Source organism: Pseudochaenichthys georgianus, chromosome 20, assembly GCF_902827115.2.
Source record: "Pseudochaenichthys georgianus chromosome 20, fPseGeo1.2, whole genome shotgun sequence".
Taxonomy (NCBI): domain Eukaryota; kingdom Metazoa; phylum Chordata; class Actinopteri; order Perciformes; family Channichthyidae; genus Pseudochaenichthys; species Pseudochaenichthys georgianus.
The window spans coordinates 21936319-21957968 of NC_047522.1; the positions used below are offsets into that span (position 1 = coordinate 21936319).

The 21650-nt window shown below is 43.0% G+C and overlaps 1 protein-coding gene across 1 annotated transcript in view; it reads left to right on the top strand.

The window, feature by feature from the left end:
• The window catches only part of atp8a2 (ATPase phospholipid transporting 8A2), a 56305-nt gene that overhangs the window by 13313 nt on the left and 21342 nt on the right, over nucleotides 1-21650 (top strand). Inside the window, exons 4-24 of the mRNA XM_034108483.2 lie at nucleotides 935-1034; nucleotides 1878-1976; nucleotides 2433-2478; nucleotides 2686-2726; nucleotides 3910-3983; nucleotides 4421-4490; nucleotides 4757-4884; nucleotides 5199-5310; nucleotides 5619-5787; nucleotides 7346-7473; nucleotides 8128-8205; nucleotides 8279-8367; nucleotides 8599-8643; nucleotides 8835-8907; nucleotides 10592-10780; nucleotides 10867-10916; nucleotides 10991-11060; nucleotides 11148-11232; nucleotides 11855-11994; nucleotides 16311-16449; nucleotides 17007-17071. Coding sequence (XP_033964374.1) covers nucleotides 935-1034; nucleotides 1878-1976; nucleotides 2433-2478; nucleotides 2686-2726; nucleotides 3910-3983; nucleotides 4421-4490; nucleotides 4757-4884; nucleotides 5199-5310; nucleotides 5619-5787; nucleotides 7346-7473; nucleotides 8128-8205; nucleotides 8279-8367; nucleotides 8599-8643; nucleotides 8835-8907; nucleotides 10592-10780; nucleotides 10867-10916; nucleotides 10991-11060; nucleotides 11148-11232; nucleotides 11855-11994; nucleotides 16311-16449; nucleotides 17007-17071 — 1990 coding nt within the window. The remainder of the gene's footprint in view (nucleotides 1-934; nucleotides 1035-1877; nucleotides 1977-2432; nucleotides 2479-2685; nucleotides 2727-3909; nucleotides 3984-4420; nucleotides 4491-4756; nucleotides 4885-5198; nucleotides 5311-5618; nucleotides 5788-7345; nucleotides 7474-8127; nucleotides 8206-8278; nucleotides 8368-8598; nucleotides 8644-8834; nucleotides 8908-10591; nucleotides 10781-10866; nucleotides 10917-10990; nucleotides 11061-11147; nucleotides 11233-11854; nucleotides 11995-16310; nucleotides 16450-17006; nucleotides 17072-21650) is intronic.

Here is a 21650-nt window from a genome sequence, read left to right on the forward strand (position 1 = left end):
TCCCTTATTCAAAAACATGTCAATGCGGCACAGCTGCAGGAGAGCCTCCCCCTGTAGCTAGCAGCTGCTTACCCCACCAGTATGTTGGACGTCTACAGAATGAAAAACAACACACAGCTCGATGCCCGCTCCAATGGAAACGTGTGTTTTTGTGCGTGTGCGAAATGTGATATCACTTGACTTTGATTAGATTAAGGCAGCTTTATCTACCGGATCGTAGGTGTAGTATCACCAACTCTGAGCTATGCAAAGCATCGGGGTCAGGACAGTGTGAGTGTGTGTGTGTGCGACAGCTGTTGCTACTCGTCTTGTGTGTAAAGTCGTGCTCTTTGTAGTTTTGTGTGTGTGTGTGGGCGAGACGGATGGAAAAAGCGGTTCACCTCGTGGGAGATTCTGGACTGTGATGGGAGGGTTACTTTTTACCCATTTGGTCAATGCACTTGATGCACTCACTTTCCATTAAATAAACACTCTTACCATTCTTCAGTCCGCACAGGAAATAAAAAGGCAGTCCTTTAATTGGATGTGGACTCCTATTTTTGTATTTTTAGTGCCTTGAAAAGCTTTTAGCTCCTGGCTAAAACGAAGCCAATCAATACAGCTGTCTGATCAATACTGCTGATCGACAGACGAGTTGAGGCGGCCAAGGTTTTTTCACCTATTTTATACGTCTAAATTTGGTTTTCTGGATTTAAAGTATTTGATTATTTATAGGTGTGATGTGTGTGCACCTCATCATGGTACTCAATTTGCCCTCTGGACTACAATTGAGTGTTTGCTGCAATATTGAAACCCAAATGGATTCAGTTACTCAGAGAGCGCCAGTAGCACACAATTTATGCATGAATTCAAACTTTAGCGAATGCATTTCCTGGCTCTCTCTGTCTCATTATAAACAAGTCGTAAAGTGTTTTCTTCTTCTTCTCTTCTGCAGTACCACCAAGTATGGAGTCCTCACCTTCCTGCCCCGGTTCCTCTATGAGCAGATCAGGCGCGCTGCCAACGCCTTCTTCCTGTTCATCGCTCTCATGCAGGTAAACCCCACACACACAACTGCCCCAGTGATCGCCGCGGATTCCCACACACGCTGTAGATGACACGTCCTGACAATGTTGGATTAAAACATTCCAGGAATCCCACAAGCTATTATGAGTTATGGATTATTGAGTATTTCTCTACATGCCTAAAGCTAGTATTTGGTACATTTCCTCCAGGTCTTATTCGGGAATATCTGGGAAGTCCATTCTCTCTGAAAGCCCCCAGATAAACTTCCTGGAAGAGCCTTTCAATGTGTAACAGATTTAAAGTGTACATTATTGAGCATTTCTTTTAAACCAGAGAGTGTGGGATGGTAGTTTTGGTGATTTCCATCTTGTTAGTAATAGACGTCTTGACAATAATGTTACAAAGGCCATCAGGTCCAGAGGCAGCTGAGAGATGACATGTATATCTCATCAGTCATCATCAATCATAGGAGATGGCCTCCCTGCTATCTTAATCCCCACGAATGGGAGCAGATGATGGACACTTGTTTTGTTTATCCCTCTGTTATCTTCATAATAAACGCTGCACTGCTTTCCAACACGGCTCTGCCCCCCCGTCACAGATCAATCACATTCAGAACACTCATTCATTATCCTCCACCTCCTTCCTGTTCTAACGTCGTGAACATCATTATGGGTGCTTCCAGCCCCTTAACACCAGGGGCCGGTACTACGAAGCCGGTTCAACCTAACCTGGATATGTTTGAGTTAGCCGGTTGGCCTAATCCAAAACATACGCGCTCTCGCTAAGAAGTCCTACGTTTTCCCTGAAGTTAGCTAAGCGAAAATCCTGCTTCGTAGTATACCCCCCAGCACTGATCACTCTCTTATCAGCAAATCCCCGATGTATCGCCGACGGGTCGCTACACCACGCTGGTCCCGCTCATCTTCATCCTCACTGTGGCCGGGATCAAGGAGATCATCGAGGACTATGTGAGTGTCTTTAACAGAAGGGACTACTTTTTGTGTTTAAAGTATTTATAATCATGTGATGATGCCAGATGTGCCACAACACTGTCTGTAAATATTACACTTTATATGTGCAATATACCCTCACGCAATTCACAATTATTTTTCCTTTCAATTAATTTACAATCTGTAAACGGTACCAGCTACCATTTTTTCCATCAAAACACATTGCACAAATGTATAACACAACAACAACAAATATTAATAAATATACTACTACTTGGTGTACCTGTATGCTTTTTTTTTTTACTTATTATGTTTTTTATTATTAATACTGTGTGCATACTTTAGATTACTTAATATGTAAGTCTATTCTCTTTACTTACTTCTTCTGCTGTTGTGATGATTTCCCCTGTGCGGGACAAAGACAAGAAATCTGGTTCTGATATATTAAAAGCTGCTTCTTCTGCGTTTCAACAGAAAAGACACAAAGCAGACAACACCGTGAACAACAAGACAACAATAGGTATGCGTGTGTGTGCTCGTCGACTGCCTGTGAGTTTTCCATGAGTGTGTCTAATCCCGTGGGTTTTCCTTTCATGGCTGACTGAAAGGCTGTTGTCTGTCACTCACTATAGTTCGAGCCCCAGACAAAAAAAGTTTAGTGGCCATGAATTGTGTATGAGTGTGGCTCTATAGGCTGACTGATGGCTGTGTTGTCCTTGTCTCTCAGTGCTGCGGAGCGGAGCCTGGCAGACCATCATCTGGAAACAGGTATCGCTATTATCACTCTGCATCTCTGTCGCCCAATGACTCAGTTTTACTATTGACTTAAATACTTAAAGAGGCCCTATTGTGCTTTTTAAGGTAACCTCGTGATCTGTTGCGGCCTGCCAGGCTTGTTTGTAATCAATTTAAAGCACTTGTTTTGAAAAGTGCTGTATAAATAAGTGTGTATTATATTAAAAATGATTGTAAAGTAATACTGCAAGGGCACCTAGGATAGATGGTGAAAGTAAACGCATTAATGTAATAAAAGTATGGTCTAGTTTTAGTTAAATTGGGGATTCAAATATAGAATGTCTTGGCTTGTTAAGTTATTCCATATTTTCTTCCTCTTGTGGCGGCACTGTAGTCTCTCAGTCTGCGCTTGCTCAGGATCGGTCTGTAAAATGATACTAGTCCAATTAGTATTGACCTTTCAGAGCCAGATAACAAGTGAGTTAGTGGGCAATCTTTCCAATATTCCACATAGTTGAATTCTAAAGTTTTTCTCTGAACCAGTAAGCGTTTTCTTCCGGAGTCCGGAGCTAAACGAACCCCCTGTTCTCACGGAACAATGCATGTCCACTGTGTGTCCTTGGAGCACGAATAACCATTTTCTCTAGATGGCGTCTCTCTTAGATTGCACTCATTAACCGAGTCAAGCTGTGTACAGTCTTGCTCCAGCAGCTCAAATCAAATCAGACTTGAGTCTTTGTTGTTTAGTGTACAGCAGGAATGTAGCCCCCTTGTTACGCAAGGTCAGAAAAGGTGGAGGAATTTGTTCCAGCTGCCCCGCCGACTCAATAAAGTCCATGATAAAGAGAGGTGGTGACAAGATGTCCTTTAAATGCTCTCTTTTCCTTGAAATTAGGACTTTTTTTTTAACACCATTTTATTTAGCTTTTCTGTTATCCACATGCTTGTATTATTTTTATTTTTGCCTGTCTTGCTTTGGTTGCAGCCTAATCAAAAGAGTTAAAGCTACGCACCGCTGTGCTTCCTGTCACCTTATCTCAAGACTTCCTCTCTCTCTGTTGGCTGCCTCTAGGTTGGTCACTAAATAACCTGCTTCATGTTTCCTCTCCCCCCCTTACCCCTTCCATGACCCCTTATCTTACCCTTGACTCCCCTCCTTCTCCTTCTCTTCACCTCCTTCCTCTCACGCTGTTGCACTGCTCCGTCCGGCCATCAGGTGGCAGTAGGAGACATAGTGAAGGTGACCAATGGCCAGCACCTTCCAGCTGACATGGTCATTGTGTCCTCCAGGTCAGACTCTCTGTGTGTGTGTGTGTGTGTGTGTGTGTGTGTGTGTGTGTGTGTGTGTGTGTGTGTGTGTGTGTGTGTGTGTGTGTGTGTGTGTGTGTGTGTGTGTGTGTGTGTGTGTGTGTGTGTGTGTGTGTGTGTGTGTGTGTGTGTGTGTGTGTGTGTGTGTGTGTGTGTGTGTGTGTGTGTGTGTGTGTGTGTGTGTGTGTGTGTGTGTGTGTGTGTGTGTGTGTGATTATTTTCATAATCAGTCTTTTGATTTATCGTTTGGTATTGTGAATTCTAATTCTAGATTGCAAGAACCTAAACTACTATCCGAAACAGTCAGTTATTATTAAGTCAATGGATTTAATATTCTCAATACTCATTGACTGATTTCCTGTTGGTTGATGTCTAACTAACTTTTAGCGCTTCAATATTTGGATGCCTCTTGTCCACAGCGAGCCGCAGGCCATGTGTTACACTGAGACGTCCAACCTGGATGGAGAAACCAACCTGAAGATCAGACAGGTAAGAAACATCGCTACGTTTGTAAGGTTTCTCAATGCATGGTCAGAGAGGAAATTCTCCCCCTATTTAAATGTTGGCAAAGAAATATGTAACACTTCTCCTCATACGCCTGATATTTGCCTCCACTTGGGTCTTCTATCCATTATGTTTATTACAGTTTGACCCGTTTTGAATTATGATCCATGATTTACGGTAATGTACTCTGTTCTAATCCTGTTTGTCAAAAGTACTTTCCTTGATTTGTGACTTATGATTTTATTTCCCAGGGTCTCTCGCTCACGGCTACCTATCAGACCCTGGAGGATTTAATTGGTCTGTCTGGTCGTCTGGAGTGTGAAGGCCCCAACAGACACCTGTACGACTTCACTGGGACTCTGCGGCTGGAGAACCAGAAGTGAGAGACACACACACACACACACACACACACACACACACACAGTTATTTTTTCTAACTTGAAGTCAAGAGTATTACAAATAAAAGTATGTTTGTATAAAACTGGCCAAGAGAGGAGAATACATCTATATAAATATCATAGATGTTTAAAGTCTTGCCTAGCCTTTCATACAGAAAAAAATTGCATCAATTAGGAATTTATGAGAAAAATTAAAGCTTGAGAAGTGACTAGATAAGAAGGACTCAGCAGGTTGCTCTAAATCTGCATGAATGTCTCCTGTGTTGTTGCTGATTGCCTCCCTCTCTCCCCTCAGTCCCGCTCCTCTGGGTCCCGACCAGGTGTTGCTGCGCGGCGCTCAGCTCAGAAACACGCAGTGGGTTGTGGGAATTATTGTCTACACTGGCCATGACTCTAAACTGATGCAGGTAAACCCAACCTGATGTCTGAATTGAATAAATTATTTATAATGTGTGGCTTCAAGGCAGGTTTAATAAGAATCTGTCTCACTTACTAATGAACTGCATAGGAATAATTTGGATCTTGTAACTGAGTGACACATCCAAGTCTCTGTGTTTGGATTGCTGACAGATTTGTGTGACACATTTTAATTAGTGTTGAAAAGGCTGCTGCGATTGACTTCTTCCCAGTGAAACCATTGACGTTCCATTAAAACTGAACCCTCATCCAGCGACATCTTAATGTGACTGTGCTTGTGTTGTATTCATTGTTGCAGAACTCCACCAAGGCCCCTCTGAAGCGCTCTAACGTGGAGCGGGTCACCAACATGCAGATCCTGGTCCTGTTCTGCATCCTGCTGGTCATGGCCCTGATCAGCTCTGTGGGCGCCGCCATCTGGAACAAACAACACACCGAAGAGTCCTGCTGGTACCTGAACCGGGCCGGTGAGAACACACACACACACACACACACACACACACACACATGATCATTGTCGACCGGCTTTGTAGGCGTCTCCGGAAGGTGTGCGCTGGGAGTGGAGCTCGTCGGGTCCGGCATGCTCCAATCACAATCTTCGGGGGCGGACCAGGAGATGGGTAGCCAATGACATCAGGGCAACCACACTGCTCATTTACATAGAACACATTCAAAACAGAGTTAACAGGACCGGGGAGGCAGCGGCCGTCACACACACACACACACACACTTCACCAGAGGAGGAAGAAGTACTCAGGTCTTGTACTTCAGTAAAAGTAGAGCAGTGTTTCTCAAACTTTTTCAGACCAAGGACCACTTAACCAATAAAAAAACACTCGCGGACCACCTAATTCCAAAAATATTCAAAAACACAGAACAGATTACAAATCACCTGAAAATGGTACAAACAAGTGGTAACATGTTTGATGAAGGTGTTGTGCTGGGCTATATTATGCAATCGAAAGTGAAACGTAAGCTCGCTCCATTGCGGAGATATTCTCGCGAGAGAGTGCGGAAAACTTTTATTTATTTATTTATTTCAATTGTGAAATTGTACCAATATTCTCACGGACCACCGGTGGTCCGTGAGAATATTGGTACACTTTGAGAAGCACTGAAGTAGAGGTACCAGAGTGGATTTGTAATAGAATATTATACTCACTTGCTTAAAGGTGGGGTGGGTAAGTTTGAGAAACCGGCTTGAGATACACTTGGTGTTATATTCCATGGAATGCTCTTAACATCCCGATAGCGATGAATATCTGAAGTGCTTTGACAAAAAATCCATAATAAAATGTCATCTGTAGAAGCCGTAGCGCTGTAGAAAGCACGACCAATCATCTGAGCCGGCTAAAGTAACTGGATGGCCTACCTGCCTGTCAGCCTTCCATCTGTGCACAAACTTCTCTCGTGCCCTCATTGGTCATGTGCGCGGTCGTGTGTGTTGGGGGAGGGGCTCTGTGAGGAAGAGGCAGATTTTCTCCAGCTGTGTATTTTCAAATTCTAGCGATCTCGAGCTGGTTTCTCCGAAATGACCTACCCCACCTTTAAATAATATCATTGCGTGATTCGTATTTGCTAATGTTTATCTATACTTACTACTTCTCACTTCTTAGCTAAGCTTGGGAACATTCCTTATTAAGAACATTTGTTGCAGTGTTGTTAGTTACACTCTGTGCACCAACAGTATGACCTTCAGCTTCCTGATATGTCCTCCCTAACTTCCAGAATGCTCCTTCATTATCACCAAGCTCAACCCCTCCCTTTCTCCTCTCTGTGTTTTAAATATCCCAAACTCTACTCTTGGTCTTTCACTCTGCAGACTGCATGACAGCTGAATGGTTTGATTCTCTATCCACATTGGATAAATACATTCCCACTACAGCATTCAAAATGTTATTCAAGTAACAGTACAAAAGTATTAGCATCAGAATATACTTAAAGTCCCAAAGGTAAAAGTAAAAATGTCTTCAAATTGGCCCATTTTAGAATAATACATATGATATGTTTTGATTATAATTACAGACGACATCTCCACTAACTTTGCATACAACCTGCTGACCTTCATCATCCTGTACAACAACCTGATCCCCATCAGCCTGCTGGTCACTCTGGAGGTCGTCAAGTTCACACAGGCGCTCTTCATCAACTGGGTACTGTGTGTGTGTGTGTGTGTGTGTGTGTGTGTGTGTGTGTGTGTGTGTGTGTGTGTGTGTGTGTGTGTGTTGTGTGTGTGTGTGTGTGTGTGTGTGTGTGTGTGTGTGTGTGTGTGTGTGTGTGTGTGTGTGTGTGTGTGTGTGTGTGTGTGTGTGTGTGTGTGTGTGTGTGTGTGTGTGTGTGTGTGTGTGTGTGTGTGTGTGTGTGTGTGTGTGTGTGTGTGTGTGTGTGTGTGTGTGTGTGTGTGTGTGTGTGTGTGTGTGTGTGTGTGTGTGTGTGTGTGTGTGTGTGTGTGTGTGTGTGTGTGTGTGTGTGTGTGTGTGTGTGTGTGTGTGTGTGTGTGTGTGTGGTCCTCCCAGTTTGAAAGCATATCGTATAAATGATAACTTATCTGTGTTTCACATTTAAAGCCAAATTCATTCTGACTTATTACCAAACAAATTTACAGTTAAAAGAACACATTTTTACAGAATCAAACCACATTTTATGGTGAATAAAAGGCAAACATGTTGAATGAATTTATAAAATTGACACTGGAAGACCACAGATGCTATACATCCCTAATTCAAAGTAGATATCATTGTTTTTTCTGCATCCATTTTTGTTTTTAATACTTAGCTGCTATTTCCCCCCCCCCCCCCCCCCCTCAGGACATGGAGATGTATTACGCAGAAACAGACACACCAGCCATGGCTCGAACGTCCAATCTGAATGAGGAACTAGGACAGGTCAGTCTTCGTCACAATGACTCACTTTAAGATTGAAAATAGGTGCTAAGTACTTCTCCATGTTCTGTTCCAGGTGAAGTATCTCTTCTCCGACAAGACGGGGACTCTGACCTGTAACATCATGCACTTTAAGAAGTGTACCATTGCAGGACTCACATATGGGTCAGTCGTCTCTCTTTTGTTTTCTTGTAAATAATCTATTTCTTCTTTATCTATATTTAAAGCTTAGAATGCCACCTAATGCAAATAACCTCCTTTAAATCTCTATTTTTATCCCACATCATGTCTCGGACTAACTTGTATTAAAACATCAGCTGTTTATAATTGTATTGAACTAATCAAATCATCAACTGATTGATTCCTTTCCCAACACACCCTCATCCATCACTGCAGCCACTTCCCTGACCTTGACTGTGATCGTTCAATGGATGACTTCAGGTGAGTTTCCTCTGATCGGCTCATCTGGCTTCCTGACGTTCCGCATCATGTCAGACTTTGTGTTAAATAAATGCGCTATGATCACTAAAATCTCACCTATCATGGCCTGGAGTGCTATTCGAGTGCCGAACATATTCTTTTATTCTCAGTATTAGACATTATTTGGCCATAAATGTATTTTTCTTCAACAGCACTCTGCCGGCCAGCCCCAATAACTCTACAGAGTTCGACGACCCAACTCTAGTCCAAAACATCGAGACTCATGTAAGTGTGTCCCGAGCTTTCCTAACATGTTTTTATTTAAAGAGGCCCTAATATGTTCATTTGATGTCCCGCTCCTTAGCCTATAGAGAGGCGAAGTCCCTCCCTTTCCGGGGGAGCTCCATGGGACCTTAATTCGGAAAAGTTATGTATTGAAGTCAATGGAGAGAGAAAGATTGTCTTTCGATCCCGTTTGAATTGTGCCACGAATTACACATAGAGGTTTGTCAATCTAAAAGATAATTCTGCAAGTCAAAAAAATAAAAATGTGAATTAAAACTGTGAAGTAACACTTTTTTTCGTGTGAAACGCTCAATGAACTACAACTCCCGCCTCGCACCACACACCAAGACGGCCGTCACGTTGAAACATTTCACTCCTTTCTTTCAGAACGAGGCGGAAAGTATTAAACGAGGTGAAAATCACTATAAGTCTGGGCGCGTTGAGAGCTGTGGACACACAAGGGGAGTTAGTCGGTTCCAGAGCCAGCATGCGGGACCGGGACTCTGAGATTTGTAGTCTTTCTAGTTGCGTATTTTTCATAGTCTTATATTTCAACAGTTTTACGACAAACTGTGAGTTTTTTGATGTGGAAATTATCTTTTAAATTGACAAACATCATATGCGTAACTCGTGGCACAATTCAAACGGGATCGAAATATACGTTTTCTCTCTCCATTGACTTCAATACATAATTTTTCAGAAATAAAGTCCCATGGTGGTCACCGGAAAGGGATGGACTTGGCCTCTCTATAACGTACAATGTGTTGGAGCGCTAGCCAATAGGAACGCAACTGTTAGATACTGATGTCACTATTTTCCAGAAGAAAACAAAGGAGTCTAATGGAGGCTTTCCTTGGGAGGGAACTTTGGGATTTTAGCCTTTGCAGATCATTTACATAAACCTATAAAACACACTACAAGACAGACAACTTCTAAGTTTAACTATTTATTGTAAAGAGAGCAAAAGATATATTCACTTGGCCAAGGACTCGTCACAGGCAGCAAAGCTGTAATCTGTAACCACCAAATCCGTCAAGAGCCTCGAACCTCGTGCGACAATACATTTTATTACACAGGGCGTTGCCCGTACATTTATGATTGGTCAAGACTAGCTGAAGAGATACCGCGGTTTAGACCTGGTTCTCTTTGGTTGGAGTGCAGACTCAGATAGAGTCTCTTGGCAACACGATCCTCCAATCAGCATTCGGCCGGCCTGTGGAAGTCCCTCCCTACTCTGGCACCATCATACTAATTTGTTTTGAGGAAGCTTCTACAGAAAAGTGTAATCTTGGTTATACTGATTCCCAGCTATGCGTGGGCGCGGAGCTAACCCAGGCGGCCAAGGCCATAGCCTCAATAACTCCTTGTTCCTACAGTGCCTGCATCTGGCTTCTGCTACTTTCTATTGCAAGCTAAAACTTTCTTCTGACTATTCCCCTTGTTGGTCTCGAACCCATCAGAACCTGGGATTAGTGATTGTGTCTATTTATTCTATAGTCATAGCAATCTCATGAGCACACTAAGCATATAATGTAATAATAAGAATCAGTCTTGTAATGTTATATAAAAATAGACTCCACAAGAGGGACAATTCCAAAAAGCATAATCGGGCCCGTTTAAATTAAATCTATCCTGCCCAAAAGAGACGAGAGGATGCTTATGTCCGCTCTGTTTGTGTGTTCAGCCCACGTCCCCTCAGATCTGTGAGTTCCTGACGGTGATGGCCGTGTGCCACACGGTGGTCCCAGAGAGGGAGGAAAACGGGATCATTTACCAGGCGTCTTCTCCAGATGAAGGAGCGCTGGTCAAAGGAGCCAAAGGACAGGGCTTCGTCTTCACAGCAAGAACCCCGCGTTCAGTCATCATCGAGGCTGTGAGTGTGTGTCTGTGTGTGTCTGTGTGTTTCAGTGCAGGATGAGCGGCTTCTCACCAGAGCTGACCCTTTGTTGTTTATTCCAGAGAGGAAAGGAGATGAGCTATGAGCTGCTGAACGTGCTCGAGTTCTCCAGGTAATAATATGTCAATAAATGACTCTGTGAGACTGTTCTGTGTTTCGATTCTAAAGCCACTGCTTCCTTCACAGTAACCGCAAACGCATGTCTGTGGTGGTCCGGACCCCCACCGGGAGGCTGAGGCTGTACTGCAAAGGAGCTGTGTGTTATCTCCTTTTAAACATTTAATAAAGCCGTTTTTAAATGTCTTAAAAATGTTGTTTTTATTAATGCGTTTTGTCTTTGCAGGATAATGTCATTTTTGAGCGTCTGACTGAAGCATCCCAGTACAAAGAGTTAACTATGGCTCATCTGGAAGAGTTTGCTACGGAAGGTAAGACAAGTTGGAGAGTGGGAGAAAGTAGTCATAACATCTGCGATGCAATCTTATATCATCCCATCCCTGGTCTTCAAACTGATCTTATTTCTTCCAAATCTCAAAACTTGACATTACTTAAACCCACCTTTGGTGAAAGGTAGGGTAGGTAAGAACGGAGAAACCAGCTCGAGTGCGCTAGAATTTGAAATACGCAACCGAAAAAAACATGCCCCTTCCTTCAGACTTCCTCACAGAGCCCCTCCTCCAACACACACGAACGCGCACATGACCAATGAGGGCACGAGATCAGTCTGTGCACAGATGGAAGGCTGACAGGCAGGTAGGCCGTCCAGTTACTTTAGCCGGGCCGGCTCAGATGATTGGTCGTGCTTTTCACAGCGCCGCAGCTTCCACAGATGACATTTTTTAATGTATTTATTGTCAAAGCATTTAATGTATTCATTGCTATCGGGACGTTAAGAGCATTCCATGGAATATAACACCAAGTGTTTCTGAAGTGAATTACCTACCCCACCTTTAAATTACACAATCTTTCCTGTTTCAATTGAGTTAGAAACATGTTGTATTCTCCATGTTCACACTCACTGATCATGTTGTCCTCGTCCCGTCCGTCCAGGTCTGAGGACTCTGTGCTTCGCCTATGTGGACCTGGAGGAAGAGGCTTACCAGGAGTGGCTGAAAGAATACACTATCATCAGCACGGTGCTGAAAGACCGAGCTCAGAAACTAGAGGAGTGTTACGAACTACTGGAAAAGGTAAACACGACGTTGAGAGACCAGAATATTCTCAAACACACACTTCATGTTCAGGTTGTCCGCAGGGTCTTAAAAAGTATTAAAAGTTGATAAATCTATTTAGCGAAAATTAAGCCTATTAAATGGCATTTTCCAAGGCATTACATTTTGTAGCTTGTTTTCAATAAGTATATAAATGGTCCAAAGAGGTTGTGTTCCACAGTCTGCCTGAATGTAATCATTGCGTAGGTGTGTAGTGTCATTCTGTGTAGTTTATTTATGGAATCCCGTTTGACGTCATCTGAACAGGACATCGCGCGCTCACTGCTTAAAGATCGTTATGGGGAAATGCAAGTTTGCGTCCAAATGGTTGGAAGATAAGGAGGAAGCACAATCAATACTGTATATAGTAAATGTGAGGTAAAGTGTGTCGCCAATGTAATCGGTTAAAACTCAAAGTGGCGATGAGGTCTTAAAATGTATGGAAAGGGTCTTAAAAGGTTTTACATTTGACTTCAGGACTCCTGCATAGACCCTGATGTTGTCCAGCAGGGGGCAGAGTGGCTCCATTGATTCCTACACTGATAGAAACATGATACTCATTCCTTACTAATCTGTACATTGCAATACACAATTAGATGTCCCTAAGTATTAAGTATATTGACTTGAAAGCAGATTGCAAAGACAGATGCTGGTGTTTATTTACTGGTCATCTTGTATTGACGTATGTATCTTGTTTACAAGAAATATAGCACTAAGTGGGGAATACGTGACAACAAATAATACAGATGTTTCAGGACAATAGGGTTTTTCTGAGGTTGTACTTATAGGTGGTAAAACCCAGGATTTAGAGTTAAGGGTCTAGGTGAGAGAAGTAAGTGAAGAGGGAAGAAAAGAGGAAGCAGGAGGAGGGGGGGGTGGGGGCTCAGACTGGGAGACCACAAGGGTAATTACCTGCACCAGGCTGCCAAAAGCCCCATAAAGCTGAAGTCAACAACACTGCAGTGTTAACTTGTGTGTCTGTGTGAGCGTCCGAGTGTGTCTAATGAGGGTACACATGCATTTAAATGCTGAACAAATTAAAGTAGGGGGGGGGGGGGGGGTAGGTAATGGGTTACTTCTTGGCACAAAGACACAGCTGGTACAGAGCTGCTGTACCAACCGAACTCGCTGGCATGGTGCTCGCCCTCTAACTAGATATGAATGATGAGCCCTCGCATACCGGGACAAATCCTAAATATGATTTATTTTAACTCACTTATTCTGTGCCATTTTTAGCCTCTATCAAAATAGAGAGAAACTCACAGCTTTACTTTTAATTCATGTGCAATGTCTTTTCTAAGTGCTGCTGTGACCAGGGCCGGCTCTAGACAATTTACTGCCCTAGGCAAGATTTTAGCTGGCGACGCATTTTGCAGTCTTTTTGCATGTTAGAAACGGAGTTGGCAACACTAAAACTGCAATATAATGTTTGTGTAGCAATAATACACATGACATATATTTTTTACATGTCTCCAGTACCGATAAAAAGACCGCTAACGTCGGAGCTTAACGGTACCACGGTCTTTAATAATTCAGCTCCCGAGCCCGTTTAATACCGGGGCTCGGTACCCATCCCTAGTTAACATTTTAATAATCAAATAAGTATGTGAACATAACCAATAACCTACCATAGCCAATAACAAATAAATGTAACTTATTTATTTTTTTGTTGTCATTCATATCTTATTTTACCTAGTTAACATTTATTTATTTATGCTTTTTTTTTTTATCTCCAGTTTTAAACGATATTTTTGGTTTACTGTCCTATAGTATACATTGAAAGGATTTCAAACCTGTTTTTATTTATCCCAATAATTATAAAGGAGTGCCTTGGAAATATGTGTTTACATACATTTTGATCAAAACGTTTGAGACCCACTGAGATAACTTAGACTAAAGTGAACTATCTAAACACTCGGAGTCCTTTACCTCACTGAGCTGTAGTTATCAGCCTCTCAGTCTGACTGGAGAGAGCTCCCCTCTACCTTTTATTGTAAAAACATCTTCTTCTTATATCTGTTAGCAGCTAGCACCAGATTCTAACGGTACGTCCACACAGCAGCTTTTCAAAAATCTTGAAAATCTTGGAGCTGGGCGTGTCTGACAGCTTGGGGATTTTTTGCGAGCAATGCGACCAACAACCAATCACATGAATCTCCCGCCCCCGACATACAAAGCAAAAAACCCCGGGGATTTTATGCGAGCAATATATATATATATAAACTCCCCAAACAGGCGAAAAGCTACCAGTTTCCCCCACTGTCTCTGCCACCTCCCTTCATGCCTGGTTCCTCCGGTTTGTATCCCGTTAATAGTTCTGGTCGTAAAGAACCGGGTGATTTGCTACCGTAATTTCTCGTTTGGAATATCAGGAAATGAACTGCGGTCTGGTTCTCCCTGCTTACACGCGGTTTGATTGGCTAGCGCTTCTACTGTCAGATTTGTATAAACGTGTTTGATTGGCTGGTGCTTCCAGCTCAGCTTCAAAAGTTGAACATTGCTCAACTTTTGAATCCTGGAGATCCTGGAAATCTTCGCTTCGCTCCCCCACAATGCAGTTTGGGGAAAAGCGAGGCAAAGTGACGTCCTCCCCATTCAAAGTCAATGGGCAGAGAAGCGTTGGAAGCGGTGGAAGTTGCTTCTGAAGCTGCTGTGTGGACGTACCGTAATAACAACAGCGCAGGTATCTCGCTCCAATGCTCACTAGCACTTTGGCTGTGAGCTGCGGGCGCCAGATAAGCCAACATCCCCCATTTTCATCACTTACAGCGCCCATCGTACAGGGCTAATGAAAAGTGTAACCGGGGTGAAAAGGGTGTTACATTTACTTAAATATGAATATTGTTACATCAAGGCCGAAAATTAGGATGAGCACCAACGGTCAAAAATGTGTTTTCCCTCCCACCCTTAGTGAGTCAGTCAGTTAGTTAGTTTGTCAGTTAGTCAATTAGTTTGTTAGTCAGTGAGTCATTTAGTCAGTTAGTTTGACTGACTCACTAACTGACAGTCAGTCAGTTAGTTAGTCAGTTAGTGAGTCAGTTAGTCAGTCAGTTAGTTAGTTAGTTAGTCAGTTAGTCAGTCAGTCAGTCAGTCAGTCAGTTAGTTAGTCAGTCAGTCAGTTAGTTAGTCAGTTAGTTAGTCAGTCAGTCAGTTAGTCAGTTAGTGAGTCAGTCAGTCAGTTAGTTAGTGAGTCAGTTAGTGAGTCAGTGAGTCAGTTAGTGAGTCAGTTAGTCAGTTAGTGAGTCAGTCAGTTAGTAAGTCAGTTAGTCAGTTAGTGAGTCAGTTAGTCAGTTAGTGAGTTAGTCAGTCAGTTAGTCAGTTAGTGAGTCAGTTAGTCAGTTAGTGAGTCAGTTAGTCAGTTAGTGAGTCAGTCAGTCAGTTAGTTAGTCAGTTAGTCAGTTAGTGAGTCAGTCAGTTAGTCAGTTAGTCAGTTAGTCAGTTAGTCAGTTAGTTAGTCAGTCAGTCAGTTAGTTAGTTAGTTAGTCAGTCAGTTAGTCAGTTAGTCAGTCAGTTAGTTAGTCAGTTAGTTAGTCAGTCAGTCAGTTAGTGAGTCAGTTAGTTAGTCAGTCAGTTAGTGAGTCAGTCAGTGAGTCAGTTAGTCAGTTAGTGAGTCAGTTAGTCAGTTAGTCAGTCAGTTAGTGAGTCAGTTAGTGAGTCAGTTAGTGAGTCAGTCAGTCAGTTAGTGAGTCAGTCAGTTAGTGAGTCAGTCAGTTAGTCAGTTAGTCAGTTAGTTAGTCAGTTAGTTAGTCAGTCAGTCAGTCAGTTAGTTAGTCAGTTAGTCAGTCAGTTAGTCAGTTAGTTAGTCAGTTAGTCAGTCAGTTAGTCAGTTAGTCAGTTAGTCAGTCAGTTAGTCAGTTAGTCAGTCAGTTAGTCAGTTAGTTAGTCAGTCAGTTAGTCAGTCAGTCAGTCAGTTAGTTAGTCAGTTAGTGAGTCAGTCAGTTAGTGAGTCAGTCAGTCAGTTAGTGAGTCAGTCAGTTAGTGAGTGAGTCAGTCAGTCAGTTAGTGAGTCAGTCAGTTAGTGAGTCAGTTAGTCAGTTAGTCAGTTAGTGAGTCAGTCAGTTAGTGAGTCAGTTAGTGAGTCAGTCAGTTAGTGAGTCAGTTAGTGAGTCAGTCAGTCAGTTAGTTAGTTAGCGAGTCAGTCAGTGAGTCAGTTAGTTAGTTAGTCAGTTAGCCAGTTAGTTTGTCAGTTAGTGAGTTAGTCAGTCAGTCAGTTAGTTGGTCAGTCACAGGATCAATAAAGTATATCTTATCCTTTTTTAAATGAGCTCTTTGTTCTTATCTTTTTCCACCAACAGAACTTACTGCTGCTGGGTGCCACGGCCATAGAGGACCGTCTGCAGGCCGGCGTTCCCGAGACCATCGCCACTCTGATGAAGGCCGACATAAAGATCTGGGTCCTCACCGGAGACAAACAGGAGACCGCCATCAACATCGGTGAGAAAATAATCCCTAATGGACAAAATGTGAATCAAAGGAAAGACGTTCGTGCCACAACTTCTTGGAAAGTAAGAGCTGTGGAGATGCTGTTAACTGGAAGTCTCCTTGTCCCTGCAGTAGAGGAAACTGTTCTTATTGTGGAGTTAATTAAATCACTGCGAGAAGAATAGCCGCCATTATGTAGGCTGTGAAATGCCAGACATGTCTCCAATCTCTAAGTGAAAAGGGCCAGTGCAAGTTTGTCCACAGAAACTACAAAGAAAAAAGAGTCTGGACACCCTCTGAACTGCGTTGTCATTTCTCCCACACCTTTTATAATCAAACTGCTTCCAAAACCTGATATTCAGAGGTTTGTTTTGCTGATCGCTGCATGATGGAGTCGAAGTATGCATAACACACTACAATAGAGATAAGACAGTCCGGAGGCTGAATGGAGTCAGATAGCTGTGTAAATCCAGTCAAACATGAGACCAGTTTCTCCCCCTTGTGTTTTGGTTTTGACTAAATCTAATCCGCCACCCTTCCCCCCCATTCTCCACCTATCCGTCTCTCAGGTTACTCCTGTCGTCTGATTACACACGGCATGTCCCTCATCGTCGTCAACGAGGACTCTCTGGATGTGAGTACACATTATTTCTGTGTACAGGATTGAGATTTGTTGTGTGTACAGGTAGGAGTTAGTAGGGTTTTGAGCAGGTTACTGTGGAAACTAAGGTGTGGTCCGCAGCCAGATTGGTGGGTGGGGCTCTTTGTGTGCTCACAGGTGCGGGTAATTAAAGTCTCTGGTGTCCCTCTGGAGATGAAAAGAGACGAGTAGTGAAGCATCACATCTTCTTCCACATTCACATACAGTGCCTGGCTTTCAACACACAGTCTCTGTCTCTCTATCTCAGTCTTTTTGAGCTGTGGTACATTATTTATATTAAAATAATCACACCAACAACCAAATAAAATAACTAAATGACACATGTAGCCTAATATCATATATATTGTGATCATTTAATGACAAGTCTCTGAATTTGGCCACGAGTTCAGACCCGAAGCAGCTAGCTTTGAGATCTCTGACACCTTCTCATAACAGTTGAAGATAAATAATAGTCTTGTTTTGAAGTGACAGTTGTTTTGTATGGAGATGACCTTTAAGGAACTGTTGGGTCTTATTAAGGCATCATTCTTTGCGACAGATTAAGTGAAATCTGACAATTTGGTTGAAAATCCCTGCTCTATGTAACCTATTTCTAGCTAAATGTGTGTTCAAGTGTTCATTATTTCTTGTTGCTATTTACAGTGATGTCTGAGCTCTGACATTAGATTCAATCCCGAGTTCCATGTTCTTTACATGCAGGTTTCATGTGTGATTGCTTAACCTAAATGGCCTGATTCCTGTCATGTGTCTCTGTGTCGGTCTCACTTTCACACACTCCATGACCCACAACATGTGTACACACACACACACACAATTCCAGTGTGTTCACTTTTACAGAGTTTGTTTATACGCAAGACCGGGGAGATTATGCCTCGTAAAGTTTAAGCGTCGGAACTGTGTGTGTGTGTACTGGTGTGTCTGTTTATGGGTGTGTGTGTGTGTGTGTGTGTGTGTGTGTGTGTGTGTGTGTGGGCACAAAGAGGGATTTTTTTAGTCATAGCACAATATTTAGAAACGTGTATATATGGATAGCATTGTGGAATCCTGTGGGAAAATGTTCATATTGGTCAGGAATTTAAATGTAATTGCACCACTTCACACCTATTATAGTTTTGTTTTCTCAGTTATTCCAAGTTCTAGCAAAGAAAACATGGGATTTTGCATTCCCGTGATTGAAAGTGGGCCAGACAGCATGCAAGGCCGCTTAGACGCTGGGTAAACTGAGCCGCACAGGGTGACCATTTAATGTCAAGGTAATATAGAAACTTAAGCCTGAGAACTGCCTACGCTATAAGTACAAGAGGGTAAAGCTAATACAGTTAGCACTCTTTAAGTGAATCAATCTTAATATGGTTTGGAAGATTTTATTATCATATTTGACATTCCTGTCTACAGGCTTTAATTGCAGTCAGAGGAAATGTTGTACTTATCTTCTTGGATAAAGTCTTCCCCAGAGATTACTACATACATGGAGATAGATCCAATAGCACTTAAGACAAGAGGTTCTAAGTCTTTTTCTGCACCAACATGCCAGAAAAAATGTCTCACCGATCTCCTTTGAAATATGTCTACAGGTGAATGACATGTAATGAGTCAGGGTGTACTGTAGCAAAGAAGGCCTTTGTTGAGAGTTGCTGTTTTTTTAGACGGGACTTCCAGTACAAACAAATACTACTTAGTGATAAGAGCAGGCGACCCGAGTACACTGTCACTCACCAATAGACGCTAATCTGTCCCAAAAAGAAATACTCTGAAAACACAAAGAAAAAACTGGTGGGCTTAGTGAGTGAGTGGCTGAGTTTATTAAAGAGGCCCTATTATGCTTTATTGTGTTTTCCCAGCCCACAACGGAGTCGTCCAGCTATCCAATCAGAGCAGACTGGGTAGTAGGAGAATAATGGAGAGCTTTTTGAACATTAAAGCATGGAGACATGTCACAGTAGAGACACTACGTACTAATATGAACCTGAAAGTTAAAATAGGGCCCCTTTAAAATGTCCTTATGCAAAATGCAGACGTTCCGTTTAATACTCATTTAGCAGCAACTCAAAACAACTCGGTTCACTCAGGAATCATTTTTCAGCTGGCCTCAGTACACAGAAATGGCAAACATGCATCCTGCTGATGTGTCCTTGAGCAAGCTTTTGAAATCTCAGGGTCATTATCACGGAGACGTTTTGTGAAATAGTTGTACTGACACTGTGACACAGCTCTATATGGTGCACAGAGACAGCAGAGTTGAGAGAGACAGCTGGTTGACATGAAACATAAACCACGGGTCATGAGTGGAATTCTTCATGTGACAAGTCCATGATCTACACAGTATGCATGGCGCATGCCTTCAAGAGGCTGGAAATGCAACGCAGCAAACCCCAGACAGAATAAACAAACTGCTGCATTCAAACCCATATTTAAAACATGGGAATAATGAAAGCTGATTCACCTCCTATTATAGGATAAGATGGCCTTTTATTGATACAAAGTGATCACAAAACACAGTAATGCCGCCCCACTGACAGTCAGATATCTCCTAATAAACGCATTAATAACTTGATGTATATCCCGACATAGGGATGTAATAGAAATGTTCAAATGTATGCATGTGGTGTCACAGTCACGCCTGTCAATCAGCAGGACTTCAAACAGTCCGGTGGTGACTGCTGGTCGGCGTGGATGAAAGCGACACTGTCTTCAGCACAAAACTTATCTCACACTTAAAATAACTGCCGCTGGCTCAGCTTCTTTACGTCAGTGGGACCGTTCTGAACGTGTGAGCGAAAACAGAAGCTGCTTATCAAAATCTCACCTCCAGTTTGACCTCTTGCCCTCGTTTTAAAACAAAAAAATAGTCCCACCGTATCACTTCCTTTCTGCTGCAGCGTTGGATTTTGCAGTTGCCAATTTTGGCAGCAGATGCACTCCCCCCCCCCTCCTCCACCCCCTACTATATGTCTCCTTCACACTGCTACCTCCACATCTGTCAGCACCCTCTCTATGCACAGGAAGCAACTACGCAGGAACAAAATGAATGTGTGAGCCAGAGGAAGAGCGGGAACAAGCAACAAATGCATGTGTGTTTATCTTACTGTAAGCGCGGGAGTGTGTTTGGGAATCGAAGTGTTTATTGTACTTCATGTATGAGATAGACGATCTGGATGGACAAAGAAAGAGGGGGTGGGAAAGACAGGGGGAAATGTGAAGACGATGAGTGAGTAGTAACGCGATCTCCTTTTGGTGCTCCTCCTCATCAAAACAAACCGTGTGAGCAATGCCTCCTGGGTAAACGCTTTGCGACCACTGAAGCTGTGACGAGCGCCATCTGTCACCTTCATCACATGCCACACACACACTGAGCCCCGCCCCCTTTTATTTTAGTCTCGTTGCCAGCCCCTGGAGTCTTTTTGTGAACCTTGAAAAGTTGAGTACCCCAAGGGTTTGCCTCTGAAACAGGCTCTCTCACACACACACACACACACACACACACACACACACACACACACACACACACACACACACACACACACACACACACACACACACACACACACACACTGTTTACCCTAGATGCAGTGGCACATGATCACCCTGATCATCTTGATAGTTTTGAATATACATTACATCCAACTTTCCCACAATCCCTCTCTCCCGTCTCGCTGCCCGCAGTACAACTCTTAAACAAACAACATCTCTCTTCTGCTCATTAATCATCTTTTTACACACACACACACACACACACACACACACACACACACACACACACACACACACACACACACACACACACACATATATATATACATACTGAAGGGCATGCTTTGATGCTCCGCCAAATTGCAATTTTGTGTGTGTGTGTGTGTGTGTGTGTGTGTGTGTGTGTGTGTGTGTGTGTGTGTGTGTGTGTGTGTGTGTGTGTGTGTGTGTGTGTGTGTGTGTGTGTGTGTGTGTGGTGTGTGTGTGTGTGTGTGTGTGTGTGTGTGTGTGTGTGTGTGTGTGTGTGTGTGTGTGTGTGTGTGTGTGTGTGTGATGTGTGTGTGTGTGTGTGTGTGTGTGTGTGTGGTGTGTGTGTGTGTGTGTGTGTGTGTGTGTGTGTGTGTGTGTGTGTGTGTGTGTGTGTGTGTGACCTGTGATATCTCAAACCGCCTCCATGCCCTTCCCATTTGCGATCCAAATATAAACCTGATAAACGTCCACGCAGAAGGGGCCCGTGGACATGCTTTACAAAGTGTGTGGACCTCTTTCAGCTCAGATGCTTATGAAAAATAAACATTTAGTCTGGCACCAAAACGCTCGGTAATGAGTTCTGTCTTATTGCAAACGGTGCAATCAAAGAATTTAGCGATTTTCCCCCCCCTAACGTCTCCAGAAATAGCGGGTAATGTAGCGTGAGAAAGAGAAAAGTTACACAGTAATGGAGTTCCTTTTTTCTACTCGGCGAACGTGTTGATTGTAGCGGACCGTTTTGCGAGCCGTTTCATTTCATGTTGAGACCCTGCTCTTTCTCAGGAGGATGCTGTTGGGTCTGGACTTGCTGTACTTCAGTGAATGGCCGCCT